Source organism: Rhea pennata, chromosome 18, assembly GCF_028389875.1.
Source record: "Rhea pennata isolate bPtePen1 chromosome 18, bPtePen1.pri, whole genome shotgun sequence".
NCBI classification, from domain to species: Eukaryota; Metazoa; Chordata; class Aves; order Rheiformes; family Rheidae; genus Rhea; species Rhea pennata.
In genome coordinates this window covers 13,857,458-13,872,235 of record NC_084680.1, presented here as the reverse complement: position 1 = coordinate 13,872,235, position 14,778 = coordinate 13,857,458, and the positions used below count along the sequence as shown (strand labels likewise).

The following is a 14,778-nucleotide window of genomic DNA, read 5'->3' as shown; positions in this document are numbered from 1 at the left end:
GTGGCGGTGGCCGTGGCAGCTCCCTCCGCCCCCGCCCTGGCCGCGGCGCGGGAGCCGCCTGCGCTCCCCAGAGGAGGTTCCCCAGCCCCGGGGGGCTGGCCGCTCTCCCGCACCAACCTGGAGATGCTCTTCCAGGCGCTATAAAGGGCTCCGGCACCGGCACCTGCCGCTCGGTCTGCGCACGCCGCATTCCTGCTCCGCACCCGGCGCGGGGGCTCGGGGCCGCCCCGGTCCCCGTCCCCTCCCCGCTGACCCACTGGTTTGTCCCGCAGCCGGGCCGCTGGAGGGGATGGACTATTCCTATGATGAGGACCTGGACGAGCTCTGTCCGGTCTGTGGGGACAAGGTCTCCGGGTACCACTACGGGCTGCTCACCTGCGAGAGCTGCAAGGTAGGAGCCGGCGGGGGCTGCGCGGGGCCGGGGCTGTGCGGGGGCTGCACGAGCACCGGTGCTCTGCGAACAGGACACTGCGGGGGCCGCTGCACCGGGGCCGGAGCTCTTGCAGGGAGCGGGGCCGGGGCTGTGCGGGGACTGGGGCTGTGCGGGGCCAGTGCACCGAGTCTGTGCGGGGGCCGGCGCACCGGGGCCGGGGCTGTGCGGGGACTGGGGCTGTGCGGGGCCAGTGCACCGAGTCTGTGCGGGGGCCGGCGCACCGGGGACGGGGCTGTGCGGGGACTGGGGCTGTGCGGGGCCGGTGCACCGAGTCTGTGCGGGGGCCGGCGCACCGGGGCTGGGGCTGTGCGGGGCCAGTGCATCGAGTCTCTGCGGGCACTGGCGCACCGCGGCCGGGGCTGTGCGGGGACTGGGGCTGTGCGGGGACGGCGCACGGGGACCGGAGCTCTTGCAGGGACCGTGGCCGTGCAGGGACCGATGCACCGGGGCACTGCGGGGACCGATGCACAGTGCCCGGGACTGTGCGGGCTCCGGCGCCCCGGGGCCGGGGCACGACGGGGGCTTCGGCAGGGGGGTGTTACGCGGGCGGCGGGGCCGAGCGGGCAGCGGGTCCGGGGCGGTGCGGAGCCCGGGGCCGGGTGCGGGCTGCTCGTCGCTCGCTTTCGTTAGCGGCAATTGGCGGCTCGGCGGCGGCCGGGAGCGCGGCCCGGGGAGCGCCGGCAGCGGCGCGGGGCGGCCGGAGCCTCCCGGCGGCGGGGGAGCGGGGCCGGGGCCGGGGCCAGCGCCCGCCGCATCGCCGCGTCTGGCCGCCGCAGGGCTTCTTCAAGCGCACGGTGCAGAACAACAAGCACTACACCTGCACCGAGAGCCAGAACTGCAAGATCGACAAGACCCAGCGCAAGCGCTGCCCCTACTGCCGCTTCCAGAAGTGCCTCACCGTGGGGATGCGCCTGGAAGGTAGGACGGGGCCGCGCCGGGGCCGCGCCGGGGCCGCGCCGGGGGCCGTGCGGGGGCTGCGCGGGCGCTGCGCGGGGGCTGCGCTGCCCCCGGCCGCCGCCCGCGGGTGCGGAGCGGCTTCGCCCGCCGCCGACCCGGCGATTCCCTTCGCGGCTCCGATTCCGTTTTCCCCTCCCGAGAGACAAACAAATTCGTTTTTTCGCTTCACCTGCCCCTTTCCCGTTGCTTGTTTTTGTTTTGTTTCTTCGGGGATTTTTTTTTTTTTTTGGACTGGCTTTTTTAGGCTTGGACTGGCAGAATGGCAGGGAAATAGTGTGGAAATTTCATTGTTTTTCTCAATCACATAATTCCAGAAGTCGAGATTTTAAAACAAAATAAATATTATGGGACTTGCAATTAAACCACCAGAGCCTTACCATAAATTATATTTTTCCTCTCGATGACATGTAGAATAACAAATTTCTCGGCTGTCTGGCTCTCAGGGAGTGCAATTACCCCCCCCCCCCCCGCAAGCTTTACCTTGTTGTCACTTTACCCACGTCAGGGAAGTCAATCCTAATTGAAATATCAGAGTTGGACTCTAATATTCTCAGGTATTTTGCTGTGATTTTTGCAATGCTTAGCATAGACCAACAAAATACATTTAGGGCACAGATTGCTGGCAAACAATTGCAAAGCAAAAGCAAAAAGGAAAAAAAAACCTCTGCAGCAACGAACCAGCCCCCCCCCCCCCCCCGCCGCCCCAACCCCTTGCAGCCTGGAAACGTTCTTGTTTCGCGGAGGCTCCCACGGGCAGAGCTGCCGGCAGGGCTGAGATCCCTCACCCGGCCCCGGCTCGCTTCTCAGGGCTTAATTTGCACTGGAGTTCAAGGCGAAGCGTGGGTTAATCAGAAAGTACTGCATGTACTGGGACAGAAACAGCCGCTCTCCTCCCGAGCAGCAGGGTGAGAGGGCTCCGAGGCTGCAGCCGGCTGAGCCGCAGCAGCGCGCTGCCGCTTGCAGCCCGCGCGCCAGCGCCGGTGCCGGGCCGCGCTGCGCCCTGCCGGGAGCTGCGGCGCCGGGGCCGAGCCGGCTCCTTGCCGGGCCTGGCCGTGCCGACGGCTGCTCCGTCCTGCCCGGCAGGACCGTTCGGGCCGGTGCCGGGTGCACACGGGCACAGGCGGAGGCGCGGGTGGTGTTTGTGCGCGGAAGGCGCAGGAGAGCCGCGCCGCCGCCGCCTGCCTGATTGCAGCAGCTCTCGTCTCGCTCCGAGCGCGGCGGAGTTTGGTTGTGCGTTTCGGGTGGCCCCGGGGGCAGCGGCCGGAGAGCGAGAGCCTGCTCAGTTCAGACAGCCTGTACTGGTTTGTTATTTTGCTGTTAGCTACTTCAGGAAACCCTGAAGCAGTTTGTAGAGGAGGGAATCACCCAGAGGAAAAACGACCTTCCAGCTTGACTGTCTCTCTTTGATGACAAAAATTGGAGCCCCATTTCCTTAGCCAGGAGTATTTATTGGGCAGAAAATCTGGGCTGACGCTTCCAAATGGATCCTTCTGCGGAGAAGGACAAAAGCAGGCCTGAAACGGTTGATTTGGGCAACAAGTCAATGCTGACACGGGCCCCCCCGAAGCACATGGCAGGGAGCCTGGGCTGCGTATGCCGGCGCGTGGGGGACAACGGGGGATGGGGAAAGGCGGTGGCGCTCGGCCGGGAGGCAGGCTGCCCTAAATCCGCGGGTTTTAGGAGCCGAAGCGTCGGCACTTGTTTCGTGCTTGCACCGCTCCTGCCTCTGCTCGGGACATCCTGCGCCGGCTGCGCGGCGGAGCCGGCTGCGGAGGCACGCGCCTCGCTCGGCGCGGGAACCTGCCCGGGGGCGGCCGCAGCGCGTGCCGGAGGGCGCCGGCGCCGGCTCTGCTCCGCGCGGGAGCCCTGCCCGCGGCGGGCGGCTGTTTCCGCGAGCGAGGAGCGGAAGGCAGGGCTGCCCCGGGAGCGGGCTCCCGCGCTCCCCGCCTGCCCGGGAGAGCCACTGCGGGCTGCAGAGAGCAGCTGAGATGCACCAGCGCCAGCCGACCGCTCTCAGTGGCGGCTGCAAACTCCTCGAGGGTTTTGTTATTTATTTTTCATTTTTTTCCCTTTTGCACTCGGGCTGAGGGCCGAGCTCCCTGCTCACGCTGCCCTCGTGTCCGCCCCGCTCCCCGTGAGCCGGGGCTCTTCCAAGCACGGGGCGACGGCACGCTGCAGAGAAGCACCTGTTTCCTCGCACGGTGACACATTCTTGGGTCTCTGCTGGGGCTTGGAGGAAACATCTGCTTGGCTGCTGTCGGCGTGGGGCCGGCGGCGTGGCAGCGCTTGCGGGGCTCCTCCGGCAGAGCCCAGCCGGGCGAGCGGCGCAGCGGGCGGGGGTTTGCAGGAGAGAAGCTACACGCGGCCCGGATGCGCCCTTGGGATGGCCCTGCCACCCCGCAGCTCTGCGGGGACGGGGAAACCCAGGGCAGGTCCCGAGCCGGGGCCTGAAAGGGGCAAGGAGGCGCCAAGCCCCCGGGCACGGGCAGGTCTCCGTGGTGCCCTCCCGCCTGGCGCGTCCGGCTGTTCCCACGTGCCGTGGTTTTCCGTGCGTCCGGCTGTTCTCACGTGCCGTGGCTTTTCCCCTTGCGCCGTGGCTTTTCCCATGTGTCCAGCTCTTCCCAAGTGCCATGGCTCTTCCCTGATGCTGTGGCTTTTCCTGTGCATCCAACCATTCCCATGTGCCCTGGCTTTTCCCAGGTGTCCAGCTGTTCCCCTGTGCTGTGGCTTTTCCCCTTGCACCATGGCTTTTCCCCACGTGCTGTGGCTTTTCCCATGTGTCCAGCCGTTCCTGCGTGCCGTGGCTTCTCCCGTGCGCCGTGGCTTTTCCCGCGCTCGCCCCGCGTGGCTTAACCACGGCCTGTGGCCTCTCTCTGCCCCGCAGCCGTCCGCGCCGACCGCATGCGAGGAGGGAGAAACAAGTTCGGCCCCATGTACAAGCGGGACCGGGCCCTGAAGCAGCAGAAGAAAGCGCTGATCCGGGCCAACGGCTTCAAGCTGGAGACGGTGCCGCCGATGCTGTCGCCGGTGCCGGGCGACTACGGGCTGCCGGCGTCGCTGCAGGGGCTGCCGGCCGTGCCCAAGGCGCTGCCGCCCAGCCCCGCCGCCCTGGCGCCCCTCGACTACGAGCGCAGCCCCTACGGGACGCCCGCGCTGCCCGGCGGGCTGCCCGGCCACGCGCCGCTGCCCGGCTACCACTACCCGGCCTTCCCCGGCCGCGCCATCAAGGCCGAGCTGCCGGACCAGTACGCGGCGGGGCCCGAGGCGGCGGCGGGGGGCTACGGCTACGCCGAGGGCTACGCCGGCGGCTCGGCCCCCGACCTGCCTGAGCTCATCCTCAAGCTGCTGCAGCTGGAGCCCGACGCGGCGCAGGTGAAGGCGCGCATCCTGGGCTGCCTGCAGCAGGAGCAGGGCAAGGGCCGCCCCGAGAAGCTCAGCACCTTCGGCCTCATGTGCCGCATGGCCGACCAGACCCTCTTCTCCATCGTGGAGTGGGCGCGGAGCTGCGTCTTCTTCAAGGAGCTGGAGGTGGGTGAGGGTCCCCGCGCGGGGCGCCGCCGGCCGGAGGGGGACCGCGGGAATCGCGGCTGCGGCCGTGCCCGGCCCTGGGGGGACCGCAGGGCGGCGGGGCGGGGGGCTCCTTCGAGTCCCGCGCCGCCGAGGGTCTCGTGCCGCGGCAGAACCGGCAGCCAAGGCCGGCAGCTGGCCCGCGCGTGCCCCCGCCGGCGGTGCCCAGGCCGCCCCGGCTCCTCGCCGGCTCCGGCCGGGAAGCGCCTGGGTGCCCAGGCAGTGCGGGTGGCGCGGGGGACCTCGCTGCCCAAAATAGCCTCCCGCCACCCAAAACAGTGGCCGGAAGCGGCCCCGGGGAGGCGTCGCGGCACGTTTCAATCGTATCAGCGCCGCGCCTGGCGTTTGGGAACAGGGTGGTGCTTGTTTTCCAGGAGAGAGCGTAGGCAGGGTGGCCGCAGCCCCGGCGGCCGTGCCCGTGCCGCCGGCGTCCCCGCGCCCCGCGCGCCGAGCGTGGGAAAGCGCCGCCCGCGGCGCGCCGAGGTGCCCGCGCTGCAGGCGGCCGCGGCGCCGGTGCCGGCGGTGCCGGCGGCCCCCGGGCGCGCGGCCGGGCCGAGCGCGCTGTGCCGTGTTGCCCAGATATATGGTTTCATTTAAGGGCGAGAACCGCTGTCAGCGCGCCGCTGACAAACGAGGGGCCGCCCGCCGCTGCGCTGGGGAGACGGATGCGGCCCGGCTCGCGCCGTGTCACCCGGCGGAGAATTACGGGCGGCGACGGCCTTCGGCGGGGCGGCGCAGGGCGGCGGGAGCGGGGGCGGCGGCGCGGGCCGGCGGGAGCCGCGGCGCGGGAACCGCCGCCGGGGCCGCGGGGGTCGCTGCCGGCGCCCATAAATACCGACCCTGGCGGAGCCGGGATGAGAGGTGTCAGGCCGGAGGGAAGATTTGCAGCGGCTCTTCGGGAAGAAAAATACGGGCAGGGGGTGAAATATATTTCGTTGGGTCGTGCGTCTCGGGCAACTTTGTCCTTTCAGCTGTAATCTGTGCAGGCGCGCGGGGAGCGGGGGCCGGTCCCGGCCGGGCGGGGGGAGGTTTTACACGAGTCCGGTTTCTGGAAGCGTCCCCGCCACGCGTGCGCACGGAGGCTGCACGCCCAGGGCTGAAGCGACCCTCGGATCGGCACGGGCAGCCACGAGCGTAGAAGCCGTCGGGCTGGGGGGCCGGTGGACCGCGCCGTGCCGCCCGCGCCACTTTCCCTGGAGCGCTGCGAGCCGCCAGGGAGCCTCTCTGTAGCCGGTTGCTTCTCCGGCGTTAGCATGCGTGGGTCACCCTGACCCCATCTCCTGGCCGCTGGCCAGAGCCTTTCTGGCAGATTTAAAATCTCCTCCTGGTCGTGGATGCTGGAGAGCCGCTGAGCACCCCGCACACCGGGGCGAATCTCACTCCCTTCGACACCGGCTGGCTGCCATCCCGCCAGCACCCCATCCCCAGCTCCCAGGGCTGATGTTGGGGTATTTTGGTGGCCGGTAACCTGCTTTCTGGCTTCCCAGCAGCCACGGTGGCGGGTGCTGCTGTTGCCCACAGTTGCACCGGGGCCGCGGGCTGGGGCGCAGCAGGGTCCGGGCAGCCACGGGCTCGATGCCACCACTGCCCATCCTGCTTTTCCATCCAAACACTGCCTGTAACTAAAGGTTTTCATGGCACTTTTAATGTTCATCCATTGTAACTCCCTTGTGAACAGGTTAAATACCAGCTTTAAAAAAACCACCCCGTCTCTGAAGACAGCTTGCGTCAGGCCCGTGCTAGCGCGCTCCCTCGCGCAGCCTTGCGCCGGAAGGGGAAGGCGCTTCGCTGAGCCTGCAAGGGCGCCGATGCCCGCGTGCCGCCGGTGCGGTCGCCGGCTGGGTGCCGGTTCCCAGCGGATCGGTGGCCCCCGGGGGCCACGTGCGGCCGCCCGGCTCGGGGCGGGGAAAGGCCCCCGGGCGAGCGCGACCCGCCGCGGCGCCCGGCAGAGGCCGAGCCGGGGTTTCAGCGGAAGCGGGGAGGATCGCAGGCGTGTAGGCATGCTTTGTTTTGGAAAAACTGAAATGTGTTTAACCGTTTGCAAAGCAAAACCCTGGGCCTGGCCTTTCCAGAGCTGATCCCAGGCAGGAATGAGGAAGAGGAAGGAGGTTATGAAACAGCAGTGTGGATTGCACGGGAGCGTTACGGGCTCCGGCTGAACCGAGGGCAGCGGCGTCGCGGCAGGCGGGTGCTGTGGCAGACCGGGCGCTGGCTCCTGCACCGCCCGCCGGCGTCACCGCTCCTTCCCCGGCTCGCCCGGGCGTCCCGCTCTGCCCACGCTGCTTCAGCAACGAATCCGGCCGTTCCCAGGAGCGCCGGGCCCAGAGACCGCAGAGCTCGCTCACAGCTGACTTTGACTCCTTCTGCCGTCTCCCAACATGGGTTTACTGCAGCCCCGCCAGCGAAACGAAGCAGTGTCCCTGTCTCCGGGGTTCACCCGTCTGCCCGCTGTTAAAAGCCGCGCGCGCAGCACCGCCAAGCGCAGGGCCTCCGGCCGCCCGGGAGGCTCCCGCCGGCGCTGCTGCCGAGCCGAGGCCTTTGCCAGGGAACCGCTGCACGGCTTTGCGCGTTGTGTCTCCCCAGCGTGTGTTTTTAGCAGCGTTTTCCGGGCATTTCGTTGCAGGTGGAACAGCTGCCGTGTTCAGCTGCGCGTGCGGGTACCTGTGACCGCATGTGCCTTTGCGAGGCGCCGGGCCGAGAGCGCAGCGGCGCCGCGGGGCTGCTCCCCGGCGGGGCTCCCTGCGCGCGCGCCGGGACGCCGGGGTTACAGTGCATCCCCCCCCCACCCCAGACCCGCCTGCCCCCTCGCGCGGGCCTCCGCGGGGATGCACGGGCACCCTGTTGCCTCGCTTTAAAAGCATCCAAAGGGCCGGCGGGGGAGGCATCCCTCTGCGCGGCGCCGGGGGACGCTTCCCGCCTGCCCGGCCGCGCGGGCGGAGGGGTGCCGAGGCTTTCCGCGGAGCTGCGGGGCCGAGCGGCAGGACGGGCCGTGGCGCGTCCGGCGCCTGAGGCTGGTGCCGCCGCGTCCCTGCCAGCGACCTGCTCGGGCGGGCGGCGGGAGGCCTCGTCGGGGCGCTGCTTCGTGTAACAGCGCTAACGACCCGACTCGGCGGTGTACCCTGGGGGCCAGAGCACGGAAAACGTGTCGTCTTTGACGCCAAAGCCAAGCTGTTTATTTCTATTGTGAAGCCTCCAAGCAAGGTGTTGGTGGAGAAGCCACCACGCTGGCGGAGAAGCCGCTGTGCCGGCCAGGCCAGAGCGGCCCCGGAGCAGCGCCGGCCCTCCAGGAGGTGACGGCCTGCTCCTGGAAGCCCTTTGCCATCTGCCGTGGCCAACGGGCCGTGTTTCCTCGTCCGGATGCTGCTTTGCACCTCGCTCGTTCTGGGGCTCACAAGTGCGCAGTGTCTGCGGGGGGGGGGGGGGTCCCCGCCAGCGCAGGCGAAGCCGCGCGTCAAACCCCGCCGGTAAAGTCACCAGCTGACTGAGCAGAGCATTGGATTTCTGTAGGACATGTGAGATGATTACGAGCACATTCAAAATTAACCATCTGAGCAATGTGAAATGGGACCAGGGCGATGGCCTCGTGGTGGACATGGAGGCTGCCGCCTAGCTCGGGGTGCGGCCGCTCTCCGTTAGCCAGCCCGAGAATTAGTCTGACCTGTTTTAGACCAGTTCAGTTGGACTCGTCCAAAACTACTCATGAAAAGGGAAGGCGATGCAGCGCCTCGGGGGCGGTGATGCGCCCCGCAGGGAGGGCAGAAGGGTGCCGGGAGGGGTGCGTGCGCGCAGCGGGGCTTTGCACCGAGCCGCTGCTCGCTCTGCCCGTCTCGCCCGCGACCTGGGTGGGCAGCGGCGCGGCGAGTCCCAGCACGGCGGCACGTTGCTGCCGCCCCGCGAGCCGCAGGGCCTCAGCGGCACCGAGGGGGCTCAGCGGTGCCGGGGGGCTCAGCAGCACCGGGGGCTCAGTGGTGCTGGGTGGGGGGGCTCAGCAGTGCCGGGGGGCTCAGCAGCACCGGGGGCTCAGTGGTGCTGGGTGGGGGGGCTCAGCAGTGCCGGGGGGCTCAGCAGCACCGGGGGCTCAGTGGTGCTGGGTGGGGGGGGCTCAGCGGTGCCAGGGGGCTCAGCAGCACCAGGGGCTCAGTGGTGCTGGGTGGGGGGGCTCAGCAGTGCTGGGGGGCTCAGCAGCACCGGGGGCTCAGTGGTGCTGGGTGGGGGGGGCTCAGCAGTGCCGGGGGGCTCAGCAGCACCGGGGGCTCAGTGGTGCTGGGTGGGGGGGCTCAGCGGTGCCAGGGGGCTCAGCAGCACCGGGGGCTCAGTGGTGCTGGGTGGGGGGGCTCAGCAGTGCCGGGGGGCTCAGCAGCACCGGGGGCTCAGTGGTGCTGGGTGGGGGGGCTCAGCAGTGCCGGGGGGCTCAGCAGCACCGGGGGCTCAGTGGTGCTGGGTGGGGGGGGCTCAGCGGTGCCAGGGGGCTCAGCAGCACCAGGGGCTCAGTGGTGCTGGGTGGGGGGGCTCAGCAGTGCTGGGGGGCTCAGCAGCACCGGGGGCTCAGTGGTGCTGGGTGGGGGGGGCTCAGCAGTGCCGGGGGGGCTCAGCAGCACCAGGGGCTCAGTGGTGCTGGGTGGGGGGGGCTCAGCAGTGCTGGGGGGCTCAGCAGCACCGGGGGCTCAGTGGTGCTGGGTGGGGGGGCTCAGCAGTGCTGGGGGGCTCAGCAGCACCGGGGGCTCAGTGGTGCTGGGTGGGGGGGCTCAGCAGTGCTGGGGGGCTCAGCAGTGCTCTGGGGACTGGGCTCTCTTGCAGGTGGGCGACCAGATGAAGCTGCTGCAGAACTGCTGGAGCGAGCTGCTGGTGTTCGACCACGTCTACCGGCAGGTGCAGCACGGCAAGGAGCACAGCGTGCTGCTCGTCACCGGCCAGGAGGTAACGGCCCCGCGGCCCCCGCCGCGCCGGCTCCGCGCTGGCTCTCGGCGGGAGCGGGAGGAGCCGCGCGGGTGACTTCTGGCTTAGTTAGCGGGACCGCGTGCGGGCTGGGCACGGCGGGCTTGTTTTCCCTGGGCTCCAGAGGTGTTTATGCAAAAGAGGAGAAACAAGGCGCTGAAGATAGATCCCAAGTATCCACAAAGCGCTGGGCGGGATGGTTTTGTCCTGCTTTCCAGCAGGCAGCGAAGGAGAGTCCCTGCTTTTGGAGCCAAATGTTTCCCATAGGAAAAAGTCAACAGGCGCGCCGGTATTTACGGGCCGGGTGTGAGAACGGGCCTCTCGGCTCGCAGCGCTTTTGCAGGGAGCCTGGGAACGCGGCGGCGGCCTCGCCGGGGCCGCACGGGGCGGGGGCAGCGAGCGGGGCCCCCCGGGCGAGCGGCGCTGACCCCGCTGCCTTGCAGGTGGACGTGTCGACCGTCGCCGCCCAGGCCGGCTCCGTCCTCAACAGCCTGGTGCTGCGGGCGCAGGAGCTGGTGCTGCACCTGCACGCCCTGCAGGTCGACCGGCAGGAGTTCGTGTGCCTCAAGTTCCTCATCCTCTTCAGCCTCGGTGAGTGCCGGGCCGGCCGGGCTCGGGGACGCGGCCGCCAGCAGCGAGCCCGGAATCGCCGCCTTTCCCCCCGTTGGCCGCGAGGTTCCCGCAGCCGGCGCTCCCAGCCCGGGAAAGCAGCTGGCTGATATGGGCGCTGCAAAACAGGCGTGTTGACAGAGGCCGGCCCTATCTCCGGGGATTTGCGTCAGAGGCCGGCGGGCGGCCGGGGGCTGCGCGCGCCTCCCGATTAGCCCCCGGCGCGGGACCCGCTCGCGCCGCCGCCGCGCGCCTAGACACAATAGGGTGGCGGGCGGCGCGGGGGGCCCGGCCTCTCCCCGCGGGGCGCCGCCGCCGCCGCGATCCAGCCCTCCGCCGGCCCCGCGCGCCGACGTCCCCCCCCTCCGCGGCGCAGGGCTGGGGCCGGCGCGGCGGGACGCTCCCGCGCCCCACGGCCGGGGCAGCGCAGAGGGCCCCGCGCCGCCCGCGCGGCCGCCCCGCCGGGCTGCGGCCGCGTCACCGGCTCCTGCCGCTTTCTCGTCCTCCAAAGCAAACCCGAAGAAGTGCAAAGGAATTGAGCGCGATGCTTTGCTGCTCAAACGGTGATACGGAGCGACACAAACGGTGCCCAGGCGGGGAAACAGAGGAGCCCGTGGACGGGCGCTGGCCGTGGGGCGCCCCCAGGGAGGGAGGGCGAGCTGAGACCTCGCGGCCCCGTGGCCTGCCCCCGGCACCGTCCCCTCAGCAGGAAGCTTCCCCGGGAGGGCGCTGGGCACGCTTGGCCGCAGACCTGTGCCAGGGCCCCGACTTACTACACTTTCTCTTTAGCAGCAGTTTTCAGGGAGGCAGTGAGAAAAAAAAAAAAAAAGAGCTGTGTTTTCCCATACATCATTTTGCCCCAAATCCAACTTTTTCTCTCCATATTGCAGAGCTCACTTGGAGTAATTTGCCCTTCGCAGGCTCAGCTGTAGAGGATGGGATTGTGTATTATGTGCAGGATGTAATTGCCTTTAACAAGAGAATTTCCACATTTACCACTCTGCCATAGCACAATCAAAGCCAAGCCCCGCTCACAAGAGCTGCCATTTGAGTTCTAAATAGATTTCTCTCCTGAGCAGGTAAAGAGATTTAATTAAAATTAGGGCTTCTCAAAATAGCAATATTTATGAGGACGGCACAGGTTAGCTTTGTTCTACAGAAGGGCTTAATAGAGCCTTAATGGATTGACCTATCATTCGATTTCATGACTTACATTCATGAAGCAGCTACTCTTGGGGAGGGGAGGAAGAGAGGCTTTTATAGCCCACATTCCCTTAAGCGTTTGCAATTTATCAGCAGCTTCTCCCAAACAAAAGGAGCTGTGAATAGGAAGAACACTTGAGGGCATAGAAATAATCCCAGGCATATCTGTATGTGTGATGGGAGGCTTTGTCACAGGACAGTCTTTGCAACTGCTGCAGTGTCTCTAAATGAAGTGAGTCAATGTTATTTGGACAACATTCTTTATTCCTTGCAGGAATGAAAAGATTATTCAAATATTCAATTAAACAGTGAATAGGGTCTTTCAGAGAACCAGGTGAGTTCATCGAGTAGAACTAGCTATTGTTGAGCCAACTCAGGGGATAGATTTGACATTTATCAATATAACTTCTTTTTTTTTTAATGACATGCACAATAACCCTATGCAGATAAAGAGATTTCATAACAACAAGCTTGAGTAGAGGGAGACGGCCACAATGGGAGCAAATGTGCCGCAGGAGTGAAAAGGGACCGGTGAGCTGATAAAGTGCGTCTTGGACAAACCGAAGGTGCTCGGGGGCTCTGCCGCCGAGGGCCGAGCCCGGCTCCAAAGCCAAACCGGGCCGCAGCGCTGCAGCAGTCAGGCTGTAGCTGGGCTGCCTGGAAGCTGCTCCCACGGCTCTTCCCTGGGCACCCGGCGCGGTCCGGGTGCTTGAGCAGTCCCGGGAAAGCGCGTCGCCTCCTCGGTGCTCTGCGTTTTCTCCCTTGGGACACTGGAGCCTTTTTTAAGCAGGGAAAAAAACATTCCTGTGTAATGGGCAGTGCTAAACCCAGCCTCCCACTGCCGCAGTCAGAGTGTGGTCCCGATTTTGCGTTTTTTTCCCAGTATTTGGGCTGTGTTTGAGCTGCAGAGTGAGTTCTGCCTCCGGCTGCGCCTCCCGGGGCTGAGCCGGCCCCTCTCGCGGGCGCCGGCGGCTCCCGTGTCGGCCAGCGCCGCAGTTGTTGTTGCGCCGCGCTGTAGTACAGTAAATCTATTAAATCCACTCGCCCCAAATGAGCTCAGTGACAGTGCTCACAGCAAGGTCTCCTGCAAGCAGGCACCGAGATACAATCTTCGTGTAGTTAAATCTATCCTATTGACGAGGTGTTGCGTTTTTCTCAAGGCACTTAATTCTGCCTGATGGGCTAATTTAGCCGCGCGTTACGCGGTTTAAAGCTTGGCGGTTCATTCGCGGAGCGGTAACCGCAGCCGGCGCGCCAAGCGCCCGAGCAGCATCCCGCTGCCGGCTGGCGAGCGGCGGCAGACCCCGCGCTGGGGCTGTCGCGGGCCCCGCGAGCGCCCGGCCCCGCGCCGGGGCAGCCCCGCAGCCGCGCTCCCGCCCGCCGGGGCGCGATCGCTGCCCGGTGCCGGCCGGCAGCCGGGCCCGCGCCGCTCCCTGCCTTGGGGCTCAGCAAAGCCCACGGCGGGATTACCGGAGCCTTGTTTGGGCACTCGCAAGGCATGAAGGATTAGGGTTACCATGTCTGCTGAGCCTGTTGCCACATTGGAAAGACCAGGTTTATCGGGGAATTAATTCAGCCTTTTCCCAGACCTTCAGAAATTAATTGGGGGGGGGGGGGGAAGGAGGGGGCTAACGGCAAAGGCCTGAGGCGTCTCCGGCGTGTTGGAGCAGCGCTGGCACTCAGCACGGTTTGCACTGCGGCTTTCCGGGCGGGCAGTGCCGGCCGCGGCGGGCACTGGGACGGGCCCGTCTCCGTCCCGGCGCAGCCCCACGTGCAGCCCGCAGCTCGGGAGCAATGGGTGCAGGCATTTCACCGCGCATCCCCCTTGGGTCCCCACTGCAGATGTGAAGTACTTGGAGAACCACACGCTGGCTAAGGACGCGCAGGAGAAGGCGAACGCGGCGCTGCTGGAGTACACCGTGTGCCACTACCCCCACTCCACGGACAAGTTTCGCCAGCTGCTGCTGCGGCTGGCGGAGATCCGGGCGCTGAGCATGCAGGCGGAGGAGTACCTCTACCACAAGCACCTGAGCGGGGAGGTGCCCTGCAACAACCTGCTCATCGAAATGCTGCACGCCAAGCGGACTTGAGCGCGGCGCCGCGCGCACGGACTCCGCAGAGCCCCGGCGCCCGGGAGGCGCGGGCAGGCTCACGCCGGGCTGGCCGGCCGCCCCGCGGCTCTCGGTGATGCTATTTAACCCGTCCTCGCGGGAAGCCCCAGGTGATTTATTTTAACGGGCAGCGATGCTGGTTAGCGGCTCGGAGGCGAGCGCACTCGGTGCCACTGGACCGTCGGCTTCTCCTGCGCCCCCGGCAGCGGCCAGTGGCGGGGTGACGGAGGGTGAAGCCTCTACCTGGTTTTCCTCTTATTTATGCTCCTCCTCGCCTGCTGTTCGCTAAGAGCTGCATCTCGGCTGCTGCCCGCCCAGCTGCTGCACCAGGTCTCAGGCCCCTTGGAGCCCAGGGCAGAGGGCGAAGCAGGGTGAAACCCCGCCGGCCCCTCGGGTCGGGGAGGCCGGGGCGCCCCCCGGGCACTGGCACGGCGGCAGGGCCTCGGCTGCTGGCCGGCGGGGCCGGCTGAGAGCAGGGCTGGGCGCCGGGGCCGCCCTTGCCTGCGGGCTGGCCGGAGCCGGCCGTGCTGGCGGCTGCACCGCTGCCCGCACCCGCGTCCCTGCTGGCCGGGGCGGGCAGAGAGGGGCCAAGTAAAGGCCGGCAGGGCCGGGCGGGCTCCGGCGGGTGCCACCGAGGCCGCTGCCGCTGCTCTCGCCGGCGCCGGAGGTGCCAGCCGTGGCCCAGCAGCCCTGGGGCAGCCGCAGTGCCCAGAGCCCGCGAGTGCCGCACTCGGCTCACGTCTGGGATGTCGGAAGCATTGCTGCAGCAGCACCAAGATGCTCGGTGCCGGGGGATGAGGACGGTTCCTGGGACGCTTACAGTGCTACCGGCTCCAAATCCCCCGCAGCAGGGCAGGAGCGGGAACGAGGAGGAAGGGGCGCAGCCTCCGGTCCATGAGCCTCGCCAGGGAGGCACGGGGCAGCTCCTCCACTGGTCCCTGGCCCAGGCGCTCACGGCTGCCC

The 14,778-nt window shown here is 67.6% G+C and overlaps 1 protein-coding gene across 1 annotated transcript; it reads left to right on the top strand.

Annotated features, from left to right (window-relative positions):
• The first annotated feature begins 289 nt into the window (after positions 1-289).
• On the top strand, positions 290-13,794 carry NR5A1 (nuclear receptor subfamily 5 group A member 1). Its single transcript, XM_062590794.1, has 6 exons — positions 290-391; positions 1,210-1,351; positions 4,275-4,918; positions 9,755-9,874; positions 10,336-10,483; positions 13,547-13,794. Exons 1-6 carry the CDS (start codon positions 290-292, stop codon positions 13,792-13,794), a joined length of 1,404 nt encoding a protein of 467 aa, XP_062446778.1.
• Positions 13,795-14,778: the final 984 nt, after the last annotated feature.